At 47.0% G+C, this 23,046-nt stretch overlaps 1 protein-coding gene across 5 annotated transcripts; it reads left to right on the forward strand.

Moving 5' to 3' along the window:
- Nucleotides 1-770: 770 nt before the first annotated feature.
- Nucleotides 771-22,997, forward strand: LOC105016472 (E3 ubiquitin-protein ligase RNF19A). 5 transcript variants are annotated; one of them, XM_034286709.1, is made up of 11 exons: nucleotides 771-966; nucleotides 12,804-13,623; nucleotides 15,608-15,816; nucleotides 15,946-16,132; nucleotides 16,426-16,588; nucleotides 17,104-17,218; nucleotides 17,674-17,835; nucleotides 18,359-18,572; nucleotides 18,893-18,961; nucleotides 19,320-19,460; nucleotides 19,560-22,997. In XM_034286709.1, exons 2-11 carry the CDS (start codon nucleotides 13,013-13,015, stop codon nucleotides 20,323-20,325), a joined length of 2,637 nt encoding a protein of 878 aa, XP_034142600.1. In that variant the 5' UTR covers nucleotides 771-966; nucleotides 12,804-13,012; the 3' UTR covers nucleotides 20,326-22,997. The 5 variants fall into 5 exon arrangements, with proteins under 5 accessions (XP_034142600.1, XP_034142602.1, XP_034142601.1 ...); XM_034286711.1 differs by having other exon boundaries at nucleotides 15,988-16,132; XM_034286710.1 differs by having other exon boundaries at nucleotides 12,979-13,623.
- The last annotated feature ends 49 nt before the right edge of the window (nucleotides 22,998-23,046 follow it).

A 23,046-nucleotide genomic window follows, 5' to 3' on the forward strand; every position in this document is an offset into this window, starting at 1 on the left:
AGACACGTCAGCTTATTATCAAGCTCTTGGTCAGGTGAATTTGATGCAGGAGAATCAGGTGTCTGTTCAACTATTTTTCCACACTATTCATTAAACCAGGACGTCACCTGAGAGGCAGTGTGAGGGCACAATCTCTCTCTTCATCTGATAACCTTAGTCAGCTTTGGAGGTGCATTGATTTCCCCCTGATCATTGTCTACAGCCGGCTATGATCTTAGCAGAGCAGGAAAAGTAGGACTTCAGTAGGACTATTGGGAGAGGATACATTTTTGTTTCATTATTGTTCTATCCAGTAAGCCTGTTCCTCTATAGTGGAATATCTAATGCAACTCTGGAACTGTATTTACTGTTTGCCATTTCTCTGAACGGATGGGTGATCAATCTTTCACCCGGAGACATGCAACGCTTGTTCGTTTAAAAGGGTGTGAGGTCTAAAAAGACTGATCTCCATCGCAGAGGAAAAATAAATGTGGAGTTGTAAAATCAGGCTGCTGCATGTCAATGTGTTATGCTCACTGTATAATGTTGCTGTTACTTATTCCCATGATAATTTTTCCCACTTTGTACCATATAAGTTAGCTTCAATACGCTCTGTATGATTGGTTTAAAGGTATTTTCATATGGAAGTAAAGAGCTTCTTGGAATGCCAGACTTTACTGTAACTGTTATCAAAGCTAAAGTTAGGTATGAGTCATTAAAATTTACAACTTGTGAAAATGTTTGCATAGTCGAGATCTCGCGAGAGGATTCGAACATTCTGTTTGGAGGAGAATGGAGAAGGCGACGTGATAATGGGAAGCTCGAAACAACGAAACGTTGACGAACGGATGAAGGTGGGACTGACGAACGAGCTAGGACCTGGAAAAGTAAATCAAGGCAAGAAGAACTTCTCGGCACCTTGTTAAGAAAAAAAAGAGATTACGTTGTTTTAAGGATACTGAAAACCTTCGCTACAGTTGGGGAACGGTAGGTTAAAAACACTTGTCTTTAAGTCGTTTTAAAGCAAGTTATCGCTTTTGAACATCTGAATCCAGTTGCTAGTGTCTCGCTTGATGCTACACGACTTACCAGTCACCGAACCAGCGTACTGTAGTTGCTAAGTAAACACTACTCAGGAAGGCAGTTTTGGCCCTAGGCTAGCTATTTATCGTACTCGCAGCTCCAATATTGACATTTTACTACTTTTTCAAAAAATTAAATCAATACCCATATTGGCATATTCTTTGGGTTTGCAGTCGCCAGAGAACAGTTGTTTGAAATTGTTGACAATGTCTTGTTTTGGTAACTTGGCTACCTACTGTCTTGCTAACGGCGCGTGAGCTAGCCGACCAACTATAATGTCTGGAGTCTTGCCTCTTCCCTCGAATATCAATACAGGTTCATTTTAGTTATATTTTCTGATAATAGGACTAGTTACCTGTATGAATACACGTAACCATTTGCTCAGTTGTGTTGTTAGGTATTCACAGTCAGTATGGCAGCAGTTGAAAAACTATCTTAGTAACTACCTAGCTAGTTGGCTAGAGGAATCTCGCTGGCGAAAGTTGGCATCTGTAACCGTTGTCACTGGAAGTGGGTTTGTAAAAATTTTGGCTAACTGAATCTGTTTCATATATTTTCTAAAGCATTTTCCTAACCCCTGTGGCGTTCAAGGTGTTCACAAAGTCTTTTAGGCTATGGGTTGAATGACGATCCTGTAATGTATCCAAAACCTCTGAAGATCAAGCAATACACAAATGGGAACCGAGGGGCGAGGGAAAAAAACTAAGGCCGGAACCTCGGAAGAAACCCTAGAGAAATGTTCGCTAGTTTTTTTCAAGGGGATCTACAGAAATTGCATAACTTTGTTCAATGGTTGGATGTCTTTGTCATGTAATTACAGTCAGTGATGTTAGTGTTTATAGAAGTCTTTGCTACATAATATAAAACGTATTTCTGCAACACTGAATCTAAACCCCGTGCCTTGATTTCTGATTAAAGGTGTCTGTAGACAATGCTAGCAGTTAAAATAAATCAGTGTAATTTCTGGATTTCAGCAATGGATGTCAGTCACACGGAAAAGGTACTTTTTCCAAAATGGCCAGAGTAGGTTGTGTTCAAAGAATGTGTATTAGGCAGGTGGGCAGGAGGATATAGCCTTGGGTCATTTATCACAGGGACTGTTATCTGGTCCTTGTGTGTGACAACCTTTATCTCTTCACTGTTTTTTTTCTTTCTCCAGGGCATGAGAGCGGGGGGATCGTATCTCACATTAGGAAATCCTTTCCTTGGTGCAAAGTACACAGGGTTTATATAAGAGCTTGTTAGCAGTACAGTTCAGCCTCATTGGCTGGTGTAGGTTTGCAACATAAAAATCTCTTATCAATGTGTTTGCTAGACAGGAGCCTATAATCAGGTTGACCGAGATTCTGTCATCCAGAAAGTTTTGTGGGACAGAAGTGACTCAGGAGGCAGATACAAAAGAACAACTCGCTTAAGGGGTAATGCTGTCTTAATGGAACTCCTTGTGTTTAATTTGGCTTATGAACTGCATTCCTGGTTATCAGTTTCTTTTCCGAAAGAGTATTTTATTACGCCTGACATTCGTTACAGAGGAAATGCAACTGTATGTGGCTTTTTGGACAAAATGTCCTGCTTTCCTACAAGTGAGCTTGTCCATCGGGTGACATCTGTGTAGAAGATGGTAGGGCAGCACCAAAATACTTTGAGAATGTCCTCTCCATGACGTGTTGTTACTCGTTATAGATTAAAAGGGGAGCATTACTCATGGCTTTTGAACCTGTGAAGCTCCTGCAGGTTTGCAAGCAGCTGTAAATGTGTGCAGAGCTGCGCTGCTGGCCTGGCTAGATGGCTGGTCCAGATGAACCATAGGAAGTGTCTCGGTCAGCTCTGCACAATGAGTCCTAATCCACGACTGAGCCCTGCACCATACAACAATGAGGCGGTATTCACTAGCAAGGCCCTGTCAGTTTTAAATGAACCGCAGTGCTTATTCTCTCTCTCTCCTGTTCATATGTACATGGAGTGCAGCACAGCGTTGCTAGTGTAGCCCACTTCTATAACCCGTCTTCCTGCCTGTTGTGTCGTTCAGTCCGTCTTCCCTGCCTGCTTCCCCTTGGCTACGGATGAAAACGCATCCACCGTTTGTTAGTTTGGCCGCTAAAAGGTTGTCTTGTTACTTTGAATGGGCCGCAACATGACTTGTGGCACTGCAGCTAAAATCGCAATCGAGCATTGTCTGGTGTTGCCAAAGGCAACCGTCGTTCACTCTTCTCTTGGGTTTCCTAGCTTTTAAAGAAGCAGAGCAATGTATCCTGTCAGAAGAACAAATGGAGTGGAGAAAATCTACCCAAATGGCGCTCTAAGTAAAGAGTGGGCTTGGCTACATTGGTTCTAGATGGGAGTGCCCAGGCTTTCACATAATTACCTTCATCATGTAAGAGTAGAGTAAGTAAAAGGCCACTCTCAATATGGCGGCGTCATGGCCTGGCTGAAAGATGTCCCCTCCCCCCCGGGCCTTGTCTTAGGGGGTGAGCTTCTCCTTGTCCTCCACCATGGTAAACACAGCTGTAGACCTGTGGTCCAGGGTGGGGGCCTGTTGATGCTCCGGCCCCCTTCTCCCCCAGCCATTTTTCAGAGGCTGATGCTTTGTTCCTCAAGTGGACAGAACAATAGATATATCCCTAATGTTGGCTTAAAATTGAACTTGCGAGTGGACCAACTTGGGAAAACATGCAATGTTGTTTTTTTCCCCTCTTCTCTTTTCTGGGGTAAAGTAAGCTAGGCTTGAGTATACTTACATGTTATAAATAGCTGTCATTCTTTCCAGGTTTTCATGAAATTTGTCCTTTTAATTTCTTTTGGTATGAGTGATTTTCTTTCCACGAAACTGTATTGAAATGAATGAGATGTCTTCAGTGCAGCTTGAAAGTTATAGAGTGAGTCTCAAATGTCGTATGGGTATATTTCCACTCTCTTACTTCATGTTGTTGGCCTGCTGTGCGCCATGGTGGTCCAAAGAAGAAATTCTACAACTACATTTAGGGCTGCATCAGGTTTTTTAAGCAACATCTTAATGTCACTAAAATATGGAGTTTTCCAAATTCTGTTTCAACTTGTGATCCACCAATATGTACGATATCGGCAGATTATAGTGCAAAATAATGGCAGTTTTAAAATGGCAGTTTTATTTTTGACTCATTTTGTTTTACTGACTCTGTGTCATTGTTTTACTATTGCTATTCTTGGTTTATTTTTTTCCCTCAATCTCTTTTTCTATTCACTGTGCTTATTTTTGTGGTAGCCTTTTTTTTAAATACAATTTTTGAGAGAACTTTAATGCTTGGATTTGCATTCAATCATACAGAAATTACAAAACATTAGTAACAGTATTGCCTGATTGTGTTGTATGAATATATGGATATGAGTATTGAACAAAAATTTGCGGTGCATCCCTAGAATCTACTCCATTGCTTACTATTTAGCTGCCTGCCCCACAGAACACAATGTCACGGGCTTCATCCATCTACTCTGTCCTCAATCCAGCTGAAATCCATTATATTTTAATCGAATAAAGGAAGCAATTTCAAATTGTATTGCCAGAACTTTTATTTACTGAAATATGAATGTCAGCCCTTGGCTTGCCTAACCTAACCCAGGCTGTAGACCTCACAGTGCTGTCTTTCCCAGTGCAATGGATCACCGATGGCAGATTCAGTGTTTGTGGAATTCAAGGTGGGTGTTCCACTAAACTGAGAGCACTAGCTGCTATCTGGGTGGTGGGTACAGCTGTGGCTGAGAGCAGAATGAGTGTTGTCTGTGTGGGGTAGTACTACTAAATAAAACTTGCCGTGTAGGCTGAACTGATTGAAAATTGTGTCACACTGGACCTCCTTGAAAATGTGATGGCTTTTTGTGTTGCCAGAGACTGGCACAGTGTTCTGAATAAGCTCAGTAATGGTGTGGGGAGACACTTGGTCATTGAGGACTGTAGTTGTTCTTGTGAACGACTGGTTACAATATGGAGGCATATGAACTGTGGCAGGTTAGCCTAGTGGTCGAGGGCGTTAGGGCAGTAAAGGAAAGGTCGCTGGTTTTAATCCCCCAGCTTTCAACATGAAAAATCCCTGTTCCTGAACAAGGCAGTTCATCAGAAATTGCTCATAAGTTGGTCCTCTAAATACCTGGTATTTTGGACTTCACTGTCAAAATAAGAAATAAACTAAATATTGTGCACTCAGCTGCTGCCTCCAGGGTACTTCTATAGCAAGGCTTGGAATACCATTTCATTATGAACTCTTTCCTTTTTTTTTTGTCCTTCCTCAGTCTCTATCAAATAAAAGCATACAATGGGATAAATATAACCCATTTAAAAACATCCAATACTTATCACCCAATAGCTTGTAAATGTTCCATTTCCCTGTGCAAAATGTTTTATATGGCCATAAACAGGTTTGAAGGTGTGGTTGGAGATTGAACCAGTGGCTGTGCCCCCTACCAAGCCCCACTACATTGCGATTCTAGGGGAAACACTGTTTGGCTGTTCATCAACAGGCATGGAAGAAACTGTGACTTAAGATGTTTCTAGCATGGTTTCGTTTCCCTTTTTCATGGAATTAGGCATACAGGCAAACAAAACCACATTACGGGAGATACTTTACTCTAGACCGATTTGTTTCCAAATGATAGTGCTGTTAAATTTGGAGAACTAATAGAGCCTGTTTTTTTTTCTTCTTTTTTTTTTCTTTCCCAGTCTTGAACCGTTATACAGCGTTTGCAGCTGCCTGACCTGAAGGGCCACTTCGTCAAGGTTGTGGTATTGAATTGTTCAGAAGGTTCCTTGTCTCTCCCTCTGTCAGTGGTATCTTTTAACCAGCCAAGTCCGTTAAGAACACATTCTTATTTCCAACCGTGGCTTGTCAGCCTGTCCCTCAGCTCACACGGGAATGCAAACCCCCTACTTGTGACGTCGCTACTGTTTTGGTCTGTTAGGTCAGTATGAATTTTATGAACTGATCGGTGTTTTTGGTGCTAGTCTTGACCTCATTGACTGAGATGATCTGTGTTCTTGCTCAAGGACAGGCTTGTGTTCACAGCTAGGTCGGTGTTGAGATGGGGGATTCCGTTTGACCTAGAAAAATATACATGGTTGAATTTATAGGAGCTACATATTTCTCTTGCTGCTCCAGCTGTCTCTGAGTCATTGTAAGGAGTGTTCCATTAGGAAATAAGGCAAGTTCATGTCTTCCCCTCTTTCCTGGCTCTTTCTTGTCCTAAGTCCTCAATTCCTCCCTCTCTCAGCAGAGCAGGTCCATGGATGCCTGGGTTCTTACCTCATTTCCTGTCCTCTTCTGTGGGATAGGGGGATAGGGAGAGGGAGAGAGAGAGACTGTACTGGCTTTGTTGGGATTGGAAACATTCCTCTTTCTCCCTTTGTCTTCGACCATTTTCTCATTGTTTCTTTAACAACAGTGTGACTGTTGGGGTTTTCGTTTGTTCGCCAGCCTTTGCAGTCACTATATTGCTTTTGTACAAGCAGTGCCGTACTTCTCTTTCGTACAGTTTGTCTTTCTAGAAATGTAATTGGGCAGTGTTTTGTCCCCTTTTTAAATGTTGTCCGTTTTGCTGTTTATACACCCAGTGTAGTTCCCCAGGATACTGGGTATAAATGGTAAATCTTCCTTGCGTCTTAATTTGCTGTGGCTAGTGAGGAGCGAACCTTGTGATTAAGTAATGAAAGAAAAAAATATTGGCCCAGCAGTCACTTGGATTGTGGTGACTAAAAGAAGCTGATATTACACTAAAGTGAAAATGCTGTCTACAGCTGGGTTCTCTTGCATGTTCGGTGTTGATTTGATTTGGAACCCGGGGATGCAGCGAAACGCATCCGCTTCCCAAGTGGCACAGTGTTCATGTAGTCACTTTTGAATCACCAGGCTGACCAAGCCTGTGTTCAAGCCTGTGCTGTGTCGCTGGTTTGACACTTGGCTAGGAAGCCCCACTGGTGACGGAGAATTGCCAACGTTAACCACTCCGACTCTCCCTGCTAAGCTAACTAAGGTCGGCAGATTAGAAAGTGTGCCTTCTCCCATGTCACCTCCTGCTCCTGGTTAGAAGAGCCATGTGGAAAATGGACGATGTTCTGCAGTCCCTAATACGTTTGGGAATTGTTGCAATGACAGTGCCATAGCTACAATTGGATTTGATTAAATTAGGAAAGGAAGTAAAGGCTATAATGAATGTTTTGGGACCCACTCGTTTGGGACCTGCAACGATTTTTGTTTTCCTGGACAACTGAGCCACACTTCGTGTTTCAGAACTGTTGACTATCTAGGGTTCTTCAGAGTTCCTGCCTTTTTCAGAGTTTGTCCTAACCCACTGTGCTTCAGTGACGTTTTGCTTGTTTATTTGCGGATGTTTTGGCTGGGTGTCTGTACAAGCATATTGTGACGAGTGCTGATGTGAAACAAAAAACTGCTTAATGGATGTGCAATAGATCATGGTCAATGTACCTGTTGCCCACTTAATGAAACCAATACTGGATACTTCTTCCAGGACCTCTTTTAGCCTTGTTGTATTTGATGGCATGTTATGGTGGTTTCAAACGTATACACCTTGCTTTTGATCTGATCTCTGGTTTGGTTCACTAAATCCCCTAAAGGATTTAAGGTGTGGTGAACATTTTGGGATGCACCAATGAAAATTATTTTATGATGCTGTTATTCATTTACCACTATTGGCAGATTACCAATTTTTGGATGTTTCTGTGCCCGTGTACCTTAGCACGATTCAAAACGTGTGTGTGTGTGTGTGTGTGTGTGTGTGTGTGTGTTCGTTCCCATAACTAAACACTCAAAAGATCTTGTCTCCACACTCAGCCTGTAACATCTGGATGTGAGAGCTGGAAGGGGCTGATACCACTTGGATGTCCAGCGTCTTCTTCCACCCACATCACTGTTAGCCTAATGTTCTCCCCACAATAGCCCAGGAATATGTAGGATATGATGCATTTTAAATGTCGGACATAGTAGGAATGTGCACAGTAGAATTAACCAGCAGGACCTGGTGAGAATATGGACAAAGAGTGAAATTACGTGGTAGGAATGTGCACACAATGAATTTAACCGGGGGTACGTGGTAGGAATGTGCACACAATGAATTTAACCGGCGGTACATGGTAGGAGTGTGCACAGTGAAATTAACCGGCGGGACGTGGCAGGAATGTGCACGGAGTGAATTTAACCGGCGGAGCGTGGTAGGAATGTGGCCTCTGCTCTCTAGCGTTGTGCCTCTACATTCTCAGATCTCTCTTTGTTCAGAGTAGCACTGAGGCCATTGATCCCCGTGGCCTGGATTCTGTCTGAGCTTAGTGGCTCATTTCAAGGTGCCAGCGTCTGTGATGCCCCTGGTCTTTCGCGTTTTGGAGTAATGTTGTTTAAGTCGTCAGCCTGCTAGCCTGTGGGGTGATCCTGCTGGATCTACTGTCATGGTGCCAGAGAATTTAGAGGGAAACGTGTTGGGCACACCACCACTCTGACCGCCCAGTAAGGCGCGCCTCTTGGCATGGCGGCAGTAACCCATATTCGTTGAGTTGATGCCAGCAGCAGTAGAATGAAAAATGTTAGGCCCGCCTGTTTGGCTAATCACCGCCTAAGGCCTTACTGGGAATGAGTGTGACAGCAAGGCAGGTGGGGTTTAGAAGAGATTGGCACAGTCTCCATCAGAAGCAAATCCTAATATTCTAATATTACTTTTTGCGTTTGGATATTTGTTTTATGAATCTAATATGAATTTTACATTCTTAGTCAGGATCCAGTACCCTTTAAATGTACTTTTGGAGGCGGTCCACATTTTTATTTATTTCTTTAACTACAAAATAAGATCTATGGTCACCGAGCGGGATCCAATTGGTTCTTGGTTAAACAGATCTGTGTATCCGTGGAGCTGTCTGTACGTGACATCGGCCAGAGCAGACTCCCTCTCTGCTTTGTTGAATCTGAGGGCGTATCCGTGAATGAGTCAGTGGAATATTACACTAGTGTAAACAGGTGGGAAATGTGGCCGTTCTTAACCACCACTGATGGTTTGTTCTCAGTGGGTTTCGAATGTCTTCCAGTGAGTAAGTGTTGGTGTCAAGTCAACAAATCGACATCTGCATGTCGGCTGCCTTGCTGCTTGTTGTTAAGTGTTGCTGTCGAGGCTTTCTGCTCTTTTTCTTTTCAACCCTTTCCGCATGCAAGTCACTTTTACTCCCGATATCAGCCAGCGGCGTCGCTGCTAAACAGCCATGTGTTTGAGATGGTTATCATCATCTGAGGCAGACACGGCTTTATTATTAGTTACGGTTCCTGCGTCACACATTTTGTGTTTTGGGAAACACATTTTCCTGTGTTTACGCAAGCCGCAGATTAAGAGTGTGTTCCTGTAACAGTACACGGCAGCGGGCCCAGAGGGCCGGGTCAGGCTGTACGCCCACAGCGAGACGTAGCCACAAGGTTTGCAGCAGCAAAGGAAAACAAGTTCAGCTCTGGTCACTGCCTGTTTGGTGCTGGGGCAACACTCTCCACTCCTCCTCTCTCCAGGAGGAGGAAGACCGGCCCCATTCCCCTCGTAGTGGAGGTCCTGTGGCAGGGCTGTCGCTCCAGGCTGAGGGGCCTTGTGTTTATTTAATGAGAGCATTTTTTTCTCCTGTCATTTTTTTTTTTGTCTTCCCGTAGCTCCACACTTTCCCTTGAAGTGCATGGTAGAGCAGTGTGGTTTGGACCGGAGCCAGTCTTTGAGAGTTTGTACAGAGAGCGTAAAAGCCTCCTCTTCTCACTGGCTAAAACCCCCCCCCCCCCCCCCCCCCCCCCCGTAGCTCCACACTTTCCCTTGAAGTGCATGGTAGAGCAGTGTGGTTTGGACCGGAGCCAGTCTTTGAGAGTTTGTACAGAGAGCGTAAAAGCCTCCTCTTCTCACTGGCTAAACCCCCCCCCCCCCCCCCCCCCCCTTCATGTTTCTTACCTGGGCACGGCTGCTTCTATTTTAGCATCTCACTAATGCAGTGGGAAGAATTTCAGTGGCTCCTCTGCTGGCTTGGATGTTTCATTCTGCCTGGCTACCTAAACTGTAATCTGACTGGCCAGTTCGACTGTCAACCCCCATAACAATATCACGTTACCCAGCTACATCTGGTCCTGCTGATGTCCCCAAGCGATCTCCGTGGTATCTGACAGACGAGCAACGCTGCCCTCCCTCCCTTCAGAAAGCACCTCCGGCCTCCTCACATCTCATTTAGAAGAAATCTCTGTACTATTCCACTGTAACGGTCACCGTTCAGAGCGGCCCACAGTGATTGGCTGAGCGTTGTTCTGAAGTGGGTCCTGGAAGAAAAGCGGAGGGTTTTCCTGTTGGTGCTCTTGTGGTGTGGTGTACTGTGTTCATTGTGCCTTCAACTCAGGGCTTGTTTAGAGGGAGAAGCAAATTTTATAGACTTTAGGGCTTTTTTTAAATTACGCTGCATTTTCTGATAGGTATTGAAGACTTGCAACGCTAGATTGATCCATTGTGTTAACTTAAGGATATCGATAGCTTGGTAGCTTGTGTGTGATTATTTTTCGATGGAGCATAAAAATACAATCTAGAATTAGAGATTTCTCTGGAAATGTATCGTAGTGTGAATAAGCCTACAGTCAGGTCCCTCGCTGTGGAGACACAAATCCTCTGGGCCGCGCTTAAACGTCAGTCTGCCAGCCGAGCCCACATTTGTTCTTCCGTGTGGGTCTTTGTGTAGTACCATAAGCTGTTTGGTGAGACACGTGGGTCTGTGGTTGGTTTGCCGCCAAAGCCTGAGCAGTTCAGAGAGCAGAGATTTGGTGTGCTTGTCTGGTGTGAGGGATGTGGTTCTGAAGTGACCGGTTTGGGAGATGTGCTAATGATGAGATGTGCAAGTTATTCTGATCATTTATTAGATCTGCTGTGGTGCTTTTTTTGAGGGTTGAGCCATTTTCCTCATGTGAATCATGATTTCAGAGTGATAAATCTATTTTCATTTGTGCTGGATATGTGGCCCTGGTAAAAGGCTTTTCCTTGACGTAGACCGGGCGGGCCTCCTCACAAGGAGGCTGTCCGGGCGGGCCTCCTCACAAGGAGGCTGTCCGGGCGGGCCTCCTCACAAGGAGGCTGTCCGGGCGGGCCTCCTCACAAGGAGGCTGTCCGGGCGGGCCTCCTCACAAGGAGGCTGTCCGGGCGGGCCTCCTCACAAGGAGGCTGTCCGGGCGGGCCTCCTCACAAGGAGGCTGTCCGGGCGGGCCTCCTCACAAGGAGGCTGTCCGGGCGGGCCTCCTCACAAGGAGGCTGTCTGGGCAGACTCTCCGTGGGAAATGGTGGAAACAGCATGTGTAGCTATATTGTTTTCCCACAGCTGTGTTATGTCTGCCTGGCGCAGTGCTGTTGCAACTGAGTGCATGTGGGCTGAATTTACTCTCCTAAATTGTTTGATTGACAGGCAACAGAGAACAGTCGGTGTGCTGATGTGAAATTCTCTAGCGGTTACAACAGATTTTTCACTGTGGTTTGAAGCAGGATTTTGGATATTCTAAAAAACTGCCCCAGGGCTTGAAGCAGAAGAGCAGGTCTATATGGCCAAAGGCTATTGTGTGTGTGTGTGTGTGTGTGTGTGTGTGTGTGTGTGTGTGTGTGTGTGTGTGTGTGTGTGTGTGTGTGTGTGTGTGTGTGTGTGTGTGTGTGTGTGTGTGTGTGTGTGTGTGTGTGTGTGTGTGTGTGTGTGTGTGTGTGTGTGTGTGTGTGTGTGTGTGTGTGTGTGTGTGTGTGTGTGTGTGTGTGTGTGTGTGTGTGTGTGTGTGTGTGTGTGTGTGTGTGTGTGTGTGTGTGTGTGTGTGTGTGTGTGTGTGTGTGTGTGTGTGTGTGTGTGTGTGTGTGTGTGTGTGTGTGTGTGTGTGTGTGTGTGTGTGTGTGTGTGTGTGTGTGTGTGTGTGTGTGTGTGTGTGTGTGTGTGTGTCCTAAATGAGTACATGTATGAATTGGGCCAGTATGCACTATCGATGTGAGAAAGACATTATCAATAATTTTCATTGTTTAATCTTCTGGGTCAGTGCTGCATGCTTCTCAACCCGCTGTTCAGTTTTCATCTGACTGACATCTTCAAGGGTAACGCAGCTCAAAGAGAAACAGCTTCTAGGAAACCGTAATAGTTGATTGTGTTACTGTGGAAGACTGACAGCTTCTAGTACATAGCAATAGTTGCGTGTGTATTTTTCTGAAAGACTCGCTGCTCTGGTATTTTAGCAGCAGTCAGTGTCTGACCAGTAACCGTAAGGTTACTAGATTGAATCCCCGATCGGATGAGTCAGACCGAAGACCTCCTGAGTCAGACAGATGGGATATGCAAAAAACACATTTCAACACTTTTCTCCAACACCATGTACAAATCTGAAATAAGACAAATATAATCACCCACCCACCTAACTGCTTGTATTATTTTCTTGGATTTTGCATCTACAACCACTATGAGGGCATATATCTGAACCTCCTCTCCTGCTAAACACCAGGGAGGGTGAGGAGGTGATGAGCCTACAGCTGTTAGTGGGTGGAGGAGCTGAGGATTCCAGTGGTTGTCTCTAATGAGTGATCATCAGACTATCCTAGCTGAGATATAAAGAGGGATGAAGTGGTCTGGCTTGAGACAAGTGTTAGTGTATTGTCTTCTACACTCTAAATGATTCCGCCACCTTTCGTTCAGATGTGGAATCTCCCCTTTGAAGAAACTGCCCACTTTCTCTCACAATCTTTCTTGTTCTCTGCAGATCTTCCTAAACCAGGAGTTGTCCTCTGAGCCCCAGGGAGGAGCTAGCTACTAGAAGAACAACCATTATGATGTAAACCTGTGTCCCCTACCTCGGACCCCCCTCCCCTTCCCCTGTCCACACCCCCATCCCTCACCCTGTCTCTCTTCCCCCCCTCTTCCTCTTCCCGGCGTAGCCAACTCTGCGCCTCCCCGGCCCCCTCTGGAGACATGATGAGCCTCCATAAGCACCGTGCCATGGGCTCCGACCGGGACCTCCAATCCTCCACATCCTCTGTCAGCCTCCCCTCAGTCAAGAAGGCCCCCAAGAAGAGACGACTGTCGCTGAGAAACCTCTTCAGACGCCGCCGGGAGCCCCGGAGTTTGGCGGAGCTCCACAGAGGAGCTGGGGTGGACGGCATCGCCAGCGTGGAGGGCATTCACTCGGACATCATGCTGAACGATAAGAACTCTGCCCTCTCGGTTGTGGGAGGTGCTTGCACCTCCTCCCTAGGGGCCTCCGGATCGGTCTTCTCCTCCCGGACCGGGGAGCTGCTCGAGTGTCCGCTGTGTCTCCTGCACCACCCCAGGGAGAGTTTCCCCGACATCATGACCTGCCATCACCGGTCTTGCGGAGACTGCCTGCGCCAGTATCTGCGGATAGAGATCAGCGAGTCCCGGGTCAACATCAGCTGTCCAGAGTGCTCGGAGCGCTTCAACCCACACGACATCCGCATCATCCTGGGAGACCCGCCCCTCATGGAGAAGTACGAGGAGTTCATGCTGAGGCGCTGGCTGGTGGCCGACCCAGACTGTCGCTGGTGTCCCGCGCCTGACTGTGGGTAAGAAGCAGAGGTCTGAAAGGCCATGTGTAGGTCGAAATGACTGATATTTTGACTAGTGCTTACAGATTTTGACTTGCAAATCGCTCCCAATGTCATCAGTGTGACCCCCTTTCCATTCCACTTGGCTCGCTTTTGGCATTTTCTCAACCAGCGAATCTATTTTTGGAGCTTGCTATTAATCCATCAAAAAAGCAAAGCTTAAGCCCAGTTTTTAATGAGTATTTATTCCAGCATGTTGTGTTCCTAAAACAAGGACACATTTCTCATCTCAGTTTCTAACATGAAAAGGCCACATTGAGATTCACTGGCTTTAGATACGCTGGCTGAAACTGAGTGGAGCTTCAGTGGCTGCTGAACTCTGGCGGTCCTCCGTTCCCCTAGACACAATCCATCAATCAATCAAATTATAAAGCCCTTTTTACATCAGCAGATGTCACAGTGCTTTTTCAGAACACCTGGCCTTAAACTCCAAGGAGCAAACATCAGCAGTGTTGAATTTCAGTGGCTAGGAAAACTCCCCATGAATGCCAAAACTATGGAAGAAACCTAGAGAGGACCCAGGCTCAGAGGGGTGACCAGTCCTCTTCTGGCTCTGCCAGAGACGTGTGTTGTGTGCTCCAGCCTGTAACCTCCAGCTGTGTGTATGTGCCCTTCTGTGTGGCTGGGTTGGTGGGTGGGGGCACTGTTTCAGATGAGAGTTTGCTGACCACAGCGTTAGCATTGAACCTCGGTATTGTGCAGTTAGTCAGAGATGGACACGTTCCAGAACCGGCACGCTCATTTGGCCTGGCTAGCACTGCCCGGAGAGAGATGGCGGCTTTACCACTGACATCACTGTGACAGGATTGGACGGCACAGACGGGTTAGTGGGTGCCTGGTCCTGCCCTGCCTTGGTCTCCGGACGTTTCTCAGTAGTGGGCGTCGGACATCCGGTCACGTCCAGTACCACCACGGACCCTGGAGGAAGACTCCTGTTGGTGTCGGCCTTCTTTTCCTCCTCACTCCACTGGCCATTCCAACCTCTGAGCCTCCATTCATCCTGGCCGAGTTCAATTGATCTCCACTTTAACTGACCGGCCAGTCTGTCACTACGGTTATCAATGACCTGTGGGTCTATGTCCGGCTTCATGGGCCGCTGAAAGGCCTTCACGAAACCGCCCAAATGTCTCAGCCTTCGAGTTCTCTGACATGTTGTCCTGTTCAGCAGTAGGTCCTGTTAGCCTGCTGTATTCTCTCTACGTTTCCAGCTTTTGGTCTGTCTGGCACTACGTCCTCACTTTTTGGACCAGTTCAGCTTGCTATTCTTAACAACTGCTGGCAGCCATTTTCTTTTCTTCCAGAAATTGAATTTGAGCTTTGCTTTCTCTTAGCAGACTAGACATTACGTCTCCTCAGTGTTGAAGCTGACCTGCTGTTTGTACGCAGTTCACAAAGCCAGTCAGTCTATGTGGCCTTGCTTTTAGCACCAACTCTAGGAGGTTCAGGATATGTGAAGATTGAGATGTTTCCTTCAAGCACATCTTGCCAAGTCATTCTGATTATCACCCTCAACAAGGATGTTTTCGCTGAGGAGAGCGCATCCCTCCAACCACTTCTGTGATTATACCCGCAGGTGCTTGACTTGCCAAAGGAGTCACTAAAGTGCATTGTGGCAATTATCTCACTAAGCCAAATGGCCCCAACCTATGCTGGGGCCCCTGGAATTGTCCGTATGCTTTGACTGGGATTCAAACTCTTGGCCGCAGTAGCATATGAAATTTCAGGAGTTTTCATTGACCACCACGTTAATGATCCAGCTGGAGTCTTTCTGATTGGCTGTTATTGTTCTGAAAGGACTAGTGACAGGAGCAGAGGAAGGCCGGCTTTCTGTAGATAGATTTTAGCAGACAGACAAACACGGTGGCTGTTCCGTGCGTCGACGTCTAGTCCCCGACGTGGGTCCCCACGTTCTGACCTGCCCCCCCCCCGCCCCCCCCCCCAGGTATGCGGTGATCGCCTTTGGCTGTGCCAGCTGTCCGAAAATCACGTGCGGCCGTGAGGGCTGCGCCACGGAGTTCTGCTACCACTGCAAGCAGCTGTGGCATCCCAACCAGACGTGTGATGCCGCGCGCCAGCAGAGGGCTTACAGCTTGAGGATACGCACCTTCCGCTCCTCCTCCCTCAGCTACAGCCAGGAGAGTGGAGCAGCAGGTAACCACACACACACACACACACACAGACACACACACACAGACATACACACTCTGAGATGCACACAATTGTTTTTTTTCCCGTTTAACAACTATCAGTGTGTTTTTATTTTTTTTCCCCCCATTCCAGATATTTTCAATTTTTTGACTAGTCCAATTTTCCCCACCTCAGCTGACGACATCAAGCCGTGTCCGCGCTGCGCTGCTTACATCATCAAGATGAACGACGGCAGCTGTAATCACATGACCTGTGCCGTGTGCGGCTGTGAATTCTGCTGGCTCTGTATGAAGGAGATCTCTGACCTTCACTACCTGAGGTGAGGCTGACTGACGGTGACTACCTGGGGTGAGGCTGACTGGACTGTGACTACCTGGGGTGAGGCTGACTGGACTGTGACTACCTGGGGTGAGGCTGACTGACGGTGACTACCTGAGGTGAGGCTGACTGACGGTGACTACCTGAGGTGAGGCTGACTGACGGTGACTACCTGGGGTGAGGCTAACTGACTGTGACTACCTGGGGTGAGGCTGACTGACTGTGGTGAGGCATGAGAAGGCTACTGGCTGTCAGCTTGTTATACTGCTAACACCTGCCCCCCCCCCCCCCCAGTCCCTCAGGCTGCACCTTCTGGGGTAAGAAGCCATGGAGCAGGAAGAAGAAGATCCTATGGCAGCTGGGCACGCTGGTGGGCGCTCCTGTTGGCATTGCTCTTATTGCAGGCATTGCCATCCCTGCCATGATCATTGGCATCCCAGTCTACGTTGGGCGGAAGGTGAGATCTTACTGCCAACACATCAGTCACTGTGGTAGTAGTTCTGATGGGTGGATGAATGCCATTGGTTATCCATTCAGGGTGGGATGCTGCTGAACCTGTTATGAAGGTCTGAGAGTCCCTAGTCCGCTGCATTTTAAGTTATCATAAAGATATCAGTAGGAATGGAGAATAGTTATTTTTTCACCATCCTTTGACAAGGTAAGCCGATTGAGAACCCAATTTTAATTTAACAATGACGAATTGGCCAAAGGTGTAACTATTAAAACACTGACAACACTCTGTTACACCTGAATAGAGCCTGAAGACCTATGTACAATGGAATAACAATAACAGTTACGGTCAGTCAGAAATGATGGCATGGTGACCTATCACCTAACCTACCAATGCTGCCCCCTTCTTTGGATTCATTACCATTAACCACTGACCTGTCTGTCTCTCTGACCACTAATCCTGTCTGTCCTCTCACCCTGTCCGTCTCTCTGACCACTAATCCCATGTCTTTCCTCAACCAGATTCACAACCGCTACGAAGGGAAGGACATGTCTCCTCACAGGAGGAACCTGGTGATAGCAGGAGGAGTCACTCTGTCAGTCATCATGTCCCCCGTGGTGGCAGCCGTCACCGTCGGTCAGTAGACATCACTGTCTGTCATTATCTCACCGTCGGTCAGTAGACATCACTGTCTGTCATTATCTCACCGTCGGTCAGTAGACATCACTGTCTGTCATTATCTCACCGTCGGTCAGTAGACATCACTGTCTGTCATTATCTCACCGTCGGTCAGCACACTTCACTGTCATTGTTACGGTCTAAATATATACTGTTGTATTTACTGTATCTAAATTTACACATCTCTGAAGTTTCCCCTAGGCCTGGACTGAGGGATGCCATATTAATGATGTCTGTCTGTTGTGATTTCTACATGTGAAGGTGCTTTAACATAGAACCATTTGTTCCTTAGTTTCCAGTAATGAGGGAGCTGCTTTCTCAGTGACTGAATGCTGGTCCTGTTCTATGGAGACACAGTGGCCTCTGCTGGCTGCCAGAGACACATGGTTGCTAACGTCTGTGTGTGTTTCCAGGAATTGGTGTGCCCATCATGCTGGCGTATGTCTACGGCGTGGTGCCCATCTCTTTGTGCCGCAGTGGGGGCTGTGGCGTCTACGCTGGTAACGGGAAAGGGGTTCGCATCGAGTTTGATGACGAGAATGATATGAACATTGGCAGCGGGGTGCAGGCCACAGGTTGGTTTCTCCTTGGATGAGCTTGTTTTTACTGACCTGCCGTTTATTTCACTTTCCATCGACTTGATGATAATGGCACAATGACCTAAAATCAACTCTCTAGATTTTGTTAAAAATATAAACCCTTTTAGCTGACTTGATATCAGCTTTCGCTGGTTAAAAAGAAACCCTGCTAGCTGACCAGATGCTAGCTGACGTAGCCCACACGCTGCCACTGTACCCACACTTGGCTGGCAACTGCGACTCGTCTCTGCACCAGCAGGTTATTGAACGACAGCCTCAAGAAGCTCCCCTGTACCGAAGATCACAGGGCGATTCCTTTCTGTTCTTGAGATAATTTTGTCTGTAACATCAAAATACTTGATTTGAGTGCAGATTTGATTGGAAAACAGGGCTCCAACTTGCCTGAGTGCGTCAGCTTCTCGAGTTCTGCACGATAATTGGTCCCAAGGCACTTAGGTCAATTAGCGGTTTCTATGCTTCACCTGAGGCCAGGTCTGATGGTCTCCTCCCGTCTCCCCAGACACCACCTCCGTGGCCGACACCAGGAACAACCCAAGCATCGGGGAGAGCAGCGTGGGCGGGCTGACGGGCAGCCTGAGTGCCAGCGGGAGCCACATGGAGCGCCTGGGCACCATGAGGGACAGCCTGAGTGAGAATGCCTCCACCATGGCCCTGGCCGGGGCCAGCATCACCGGCTCTCTCTCCGGGAGCGCCACGGTCAGCTACCTGCACAGGTCAGCACTTTATCCAACCTCCTTTTGACCCGGTTGGTTTTCCCAGTGTGTAAGTACAGCGTGAGACCGATGCGGAGGTCCGTGTCATTCCGAAGTGACAGTCGGTTAATTCTAAGCGCTTGGTTGCAATTGACTGTGCCGCTGCCGAGTTGTCCCCTGTGAAGAACGGTGCAGTGAAATGTTAAGCCTCGTCGGGCCTGGATGAGAGCACAGCCTTTACCAATTTAGTCCCGGTAAACAACACACTGATCATTTGAATTGGGTGACATCTAGAAACAAATCTCTACAAGCTATTAATTTTGTGCTTTGAACACCTTTAGGGACACCAGGTCCTGGCGTTTTAGGTTTGCTTGGAGGGACATCCAAGACCAGGGCAACTACATGAACAGGTTAGTATTAGGGTTAGATAATGAACAGGTTAGTATTAGGGTTAGATAATGAACAGGTTAGTATTAGGGTTAGATAATGAACAGGTTAGTATTAGGGTTAGATAATGAACAGGTTAGTATTAGGGTTAGATAATGAACAGGTTAGTATTAGGGTTAGATAATGAACAGGTTAGTATTGGGGTTAAATAACGAGCAGGTTAGTATTGGGGTTAAATAACGAGCAGGTTAGTATTACATTTGAAATGCAAGCTCTGCCCTTTGCTTACCAATCGTCTTCATTTTGACTTTTAGTGCAGATCTTCCCCAAGACCCCTGGCATGCATCTTTTAAGGCTTTCCTCCCCTCTTTCCTGCTCCAGGCTGGAGGGCCAGACTGATGTCCAGAAGGAGAGGTGTAGTCTGAGTGGAGAGTCGGCCACGGTCAGCTTGGGGACGATCAGTGACAACGCCAGCACCAAAGCAATGGCTGGGTCCATTCTGAACTATATACCTTTGGACCGGTCAGTCCCATGTAAACATGACTGCTCTAATCGGTGTCCTGTTCCTTACCTTTACTGTAATCCATATCATCCAGCTGACTGATTGTGTTCGCTCCTCAGAGACGGCACCAGTATCGAGGTGCAGGTGGACATTGAGCCTGGTAAACCAGGCGGTAAACTACGGCACCGCAGTGGCAGCCTAGATGACGGGCGGTCCTGCACACCTGGCTGCCCCTCCGAGGGCAAGGGAGGCACCGCCAAGTCCTCTTCCTCAGGGAAGAAGAGTAAAGGCAAGCTGAGGAAGAGAGGAGGAGTAGGCACTAAGATCCAGGAGGCCAGGGAGGATATGGATGCCCAGCTCCTGGAGCAGCGGAGCACCACCTCCTCAGAGTTCGACTGCCCATCCCTCAGCGGCTCCCTGCCCTCCGTAGCGGATTCCCACTCCTCCCACTTCTCGGAGTTCAGCGGCGGCTCCGACCTGGAGAGCGTGAAGACGTCGTGCAGCTGCAGTCACGGGTCCTCGTCTGACTACCACACCCGCTTGGCCGCCGTCAGCCCCCTGCCGGAGGTGGAGGGGGACCGGCTGGAGAGATGCCCTTCTCCGCAGGCCGTCGTCTTCCAGCCTCACTCTCCCACTTCCCCCTGCTCCTCCCCCGGGCCCTGCTCCTGTCCGGAGGTGTCGGTGTCTTCTCTCTGCCTGATAGCAGAGGAGCACATCAGCCTGGTGGGTCCTGCTCAGGCAGAGTTGGACTATACTGCTGGAGGAGGGGCAGCCGTTGGACAGCTGCTGAAGGAGAACAATAACAACCTGCAGGCCCTGCCCCCCAGCCATTTAGCTCCTCCCACCAGCCTGCTCCAGAACTCCTGTATTCAGACGGAGATATGACCTAACACCACAAGTGCTGCAGACTAACCTGTGCACTTCATATAGCTAGCTAGGCTTACCATCAGTACACTTACTAACCACCAGATCCTAACAAGGTTACAAGGTTAACTTAATTGTTTATTTCCTTTTAAAGGGGAGACTGTATTTTTGGTTTTACAGTATATTTTTCCAGAAGACAATGCTTATAAATGGATGTCTTTCCTCAAGTGTTTAAAATTAAATAAAGCAGAGGGATTGAAAGAGCAGAGCTGACTATGCTAAGTTAGTCAGTTTTTAGACTGCCCTCTCCACTTTCCCTTGCTGGAATCCCCATTTTAAACTGGATGCAGTTTGCCAATTGCCCTTAAGTGCTGGTGTAATTCACGAAAGCTGGCCCTAGTATCAGCCTGACGGTTGAACAACTTTTCACTTGCAGAGTTGATGTAAACCATTATTTAATGCAAACTGCAGTCACGTGTTTAACTCTGGTGGCCACAAAGTGTTAAATTTTAATGAGTACCACTACATTGTTGTGGCATATTAACTTCATTGGACAGGATCCTTATGAGGTGCGTAGCTAATTGGCTCTCAGATCATCACTTCCTTGATCGGGCGAGTACTCTTTACAATCACTCTCGAGCGGGATGCTAAATCTCTTTCCATGATTGTGGGTGTAGGGCAGAGGGGCTTTCTACTTTGCGTTTCGTAGTTCAGCCCAAGGAGTGAGTTTCCCTGTGTCACGTGACCCTATTGTGGCATTCTGACTGGCTGCAGTCCCTCGCTACAGCATACCTCACGTCAAGTTGGTTTTCACACTTTGGCACGGTTCATGTCTAACGGCTATACCCACAGACCAGTTAGAAATCCGTGAGGTGTTGGGTGGAGGAATGCTGTCCGCGTGGCCGCACCTTAAAATATGTCACTCATTGTTTGAGCCACACCCGCCAAACAGGAGTAAACATACCTCGACGTCCGTTCAAGAACGTAGGGGAATGTTTTTGGGTACAAACCGCTCCGCAAAGGTGGACCGAATAGAACTTGGTTGTAAAGATCCCCAGCTTGTCGTTGATCTACGTTAACTAGCCAATTAGCAGCAGTTGTCTGTAGGTTAAACCACTGTGCCACTGACTGACAGGAAAACGGTAAACTGAGTATGATTCAAACACTGTGCAGGAACCTGTATGCTCTCAAAGTCATGCAGGGGGCCAGGCAATATCATAATCACCATTCTTTTTTTATTTCAAAATCAAATTTATAAATGGGCCATTTCAGTGTTCAGCGATGAGCATATTATTTAATTTATTATTCTGAACTAGAGAACCTGCTGAAAGACTACTACGTAGTAGTCTCCGGCACGCGAGGAGGGCCAAAGTACTGGCACAGAGTTCTGTTGCTGGGTAGAAGTATAGCCGGGTCTCTGGAAGGCCACGGTTTTAAAGACCTAAAGATGGACGAGTCACACTAGTTATAACCACAACCATTGATGTTCTTCATTTTTTATTTTTTTTATTCTGTTAATTGGTGATTTTATTCAGACAGGCTGAAGAAGCATTCACCTTTTCATAGAGCAGAACCTCTATGCATGTTATTATTCATTGTGCCTTTAACAAAAAATGCTGTTTTTCCTCTTTCATTTTGCTTTTCCATCCAGTCTTGTTGACTAAAAACAAAAGGAACACTTTCAGATGTCCTGCCCGACTATGTCAGGATGCATGATTGACAAGTCGGACATCATAAAACTGGCACACATGATGCACGTGAAGGACAGTTTCAGTTGCCTGCCAAAGACCGCACTCAGGCTCTTGATAACTCTTCCCCCCCCCCCCCCCCCCCCCCCCGGTAACCTTTGATGTCTGTTCGCCAACACCACACTGTAAAAACAAAACGGTGGAGCATTCACACCATAATGGTGTTCAAATAAATCCCGTCAAATCAAGACGCAGTAGTTCAGAAACCGCTGTTTGGTAGAGTACTATACCAGTGCTAAGCAAATAACGGCGGCCAGATTCTGCCTGGCCCCACACACGTTCACTTTTAACTTACGTTAATGTATGGCAATGCACGCCATCGGTTGGTTTACCTCCCTCTATTCCGGTCTGCCTTGCTTCTCAACTTGCCCCTAGTCCCTACACGGTGCACTACTTTTGACCAGAGCAGTATTGACCCTATTGATTTGAAAAGTAGTGCACAAGAGGGTTAGAGTGCCCGTTGGAACGAAGCCTGTGTGTGTCAGAAGCCATTTAGTGGTGCTGATTGATGATCGCTGTGGACTGATCGCTCTGACGCTCCAGCCCCAGGCCAACACGCGACTGTGGTATTTTGTTTTACGGTGGAGTCCGCGACCGGACGTAAATCAAGTAAACTGCAAAGCGGGTCTTGCATTTTGCCCGTCGCAATATTGGCGGTGCTGCTCGGGGCAACGTCGTTTCGCTGAGTTGACTGTTTTTTATTTGACCAGTCTTTGCTTTTCCTTTCTAGTGCCAACATATCCTTTTTCATCTGTGAAGAATGTCGCTAGGCTGGTCCCAGATATATGATTGGCACCTCACTGACTAAATAATTTGTCAAGACGGCACAAAAATGTCTGGGACCAGGCTGGAATTACATTTTTTAGGTATCTGTGTATTTGTTTGCTAATTTGCTCCATAATATGCGTGTAAAATGCATATAAAAAAATAAACATATGAACTAGTCATGTCGTGGTAGAGTATTGTTGTTGACACGGAATGAATGTTTGGACAC

The sequence above is a fragment of the Esox lucius genome, chromosome 16, assembly GCF_011004845.1.
Source record: "Esox lucius isolate fEsoLuc1 chromosome 16, fEsoLuc1.pri, whole genome shotgun sequence".
Classification (NCBI taxonomy): domain Eukaryota; kingdom Metazoa; phylum Chordata; class Actinopteri; order Esociformes; family Esocidae; genus Esox; species Esox lucius.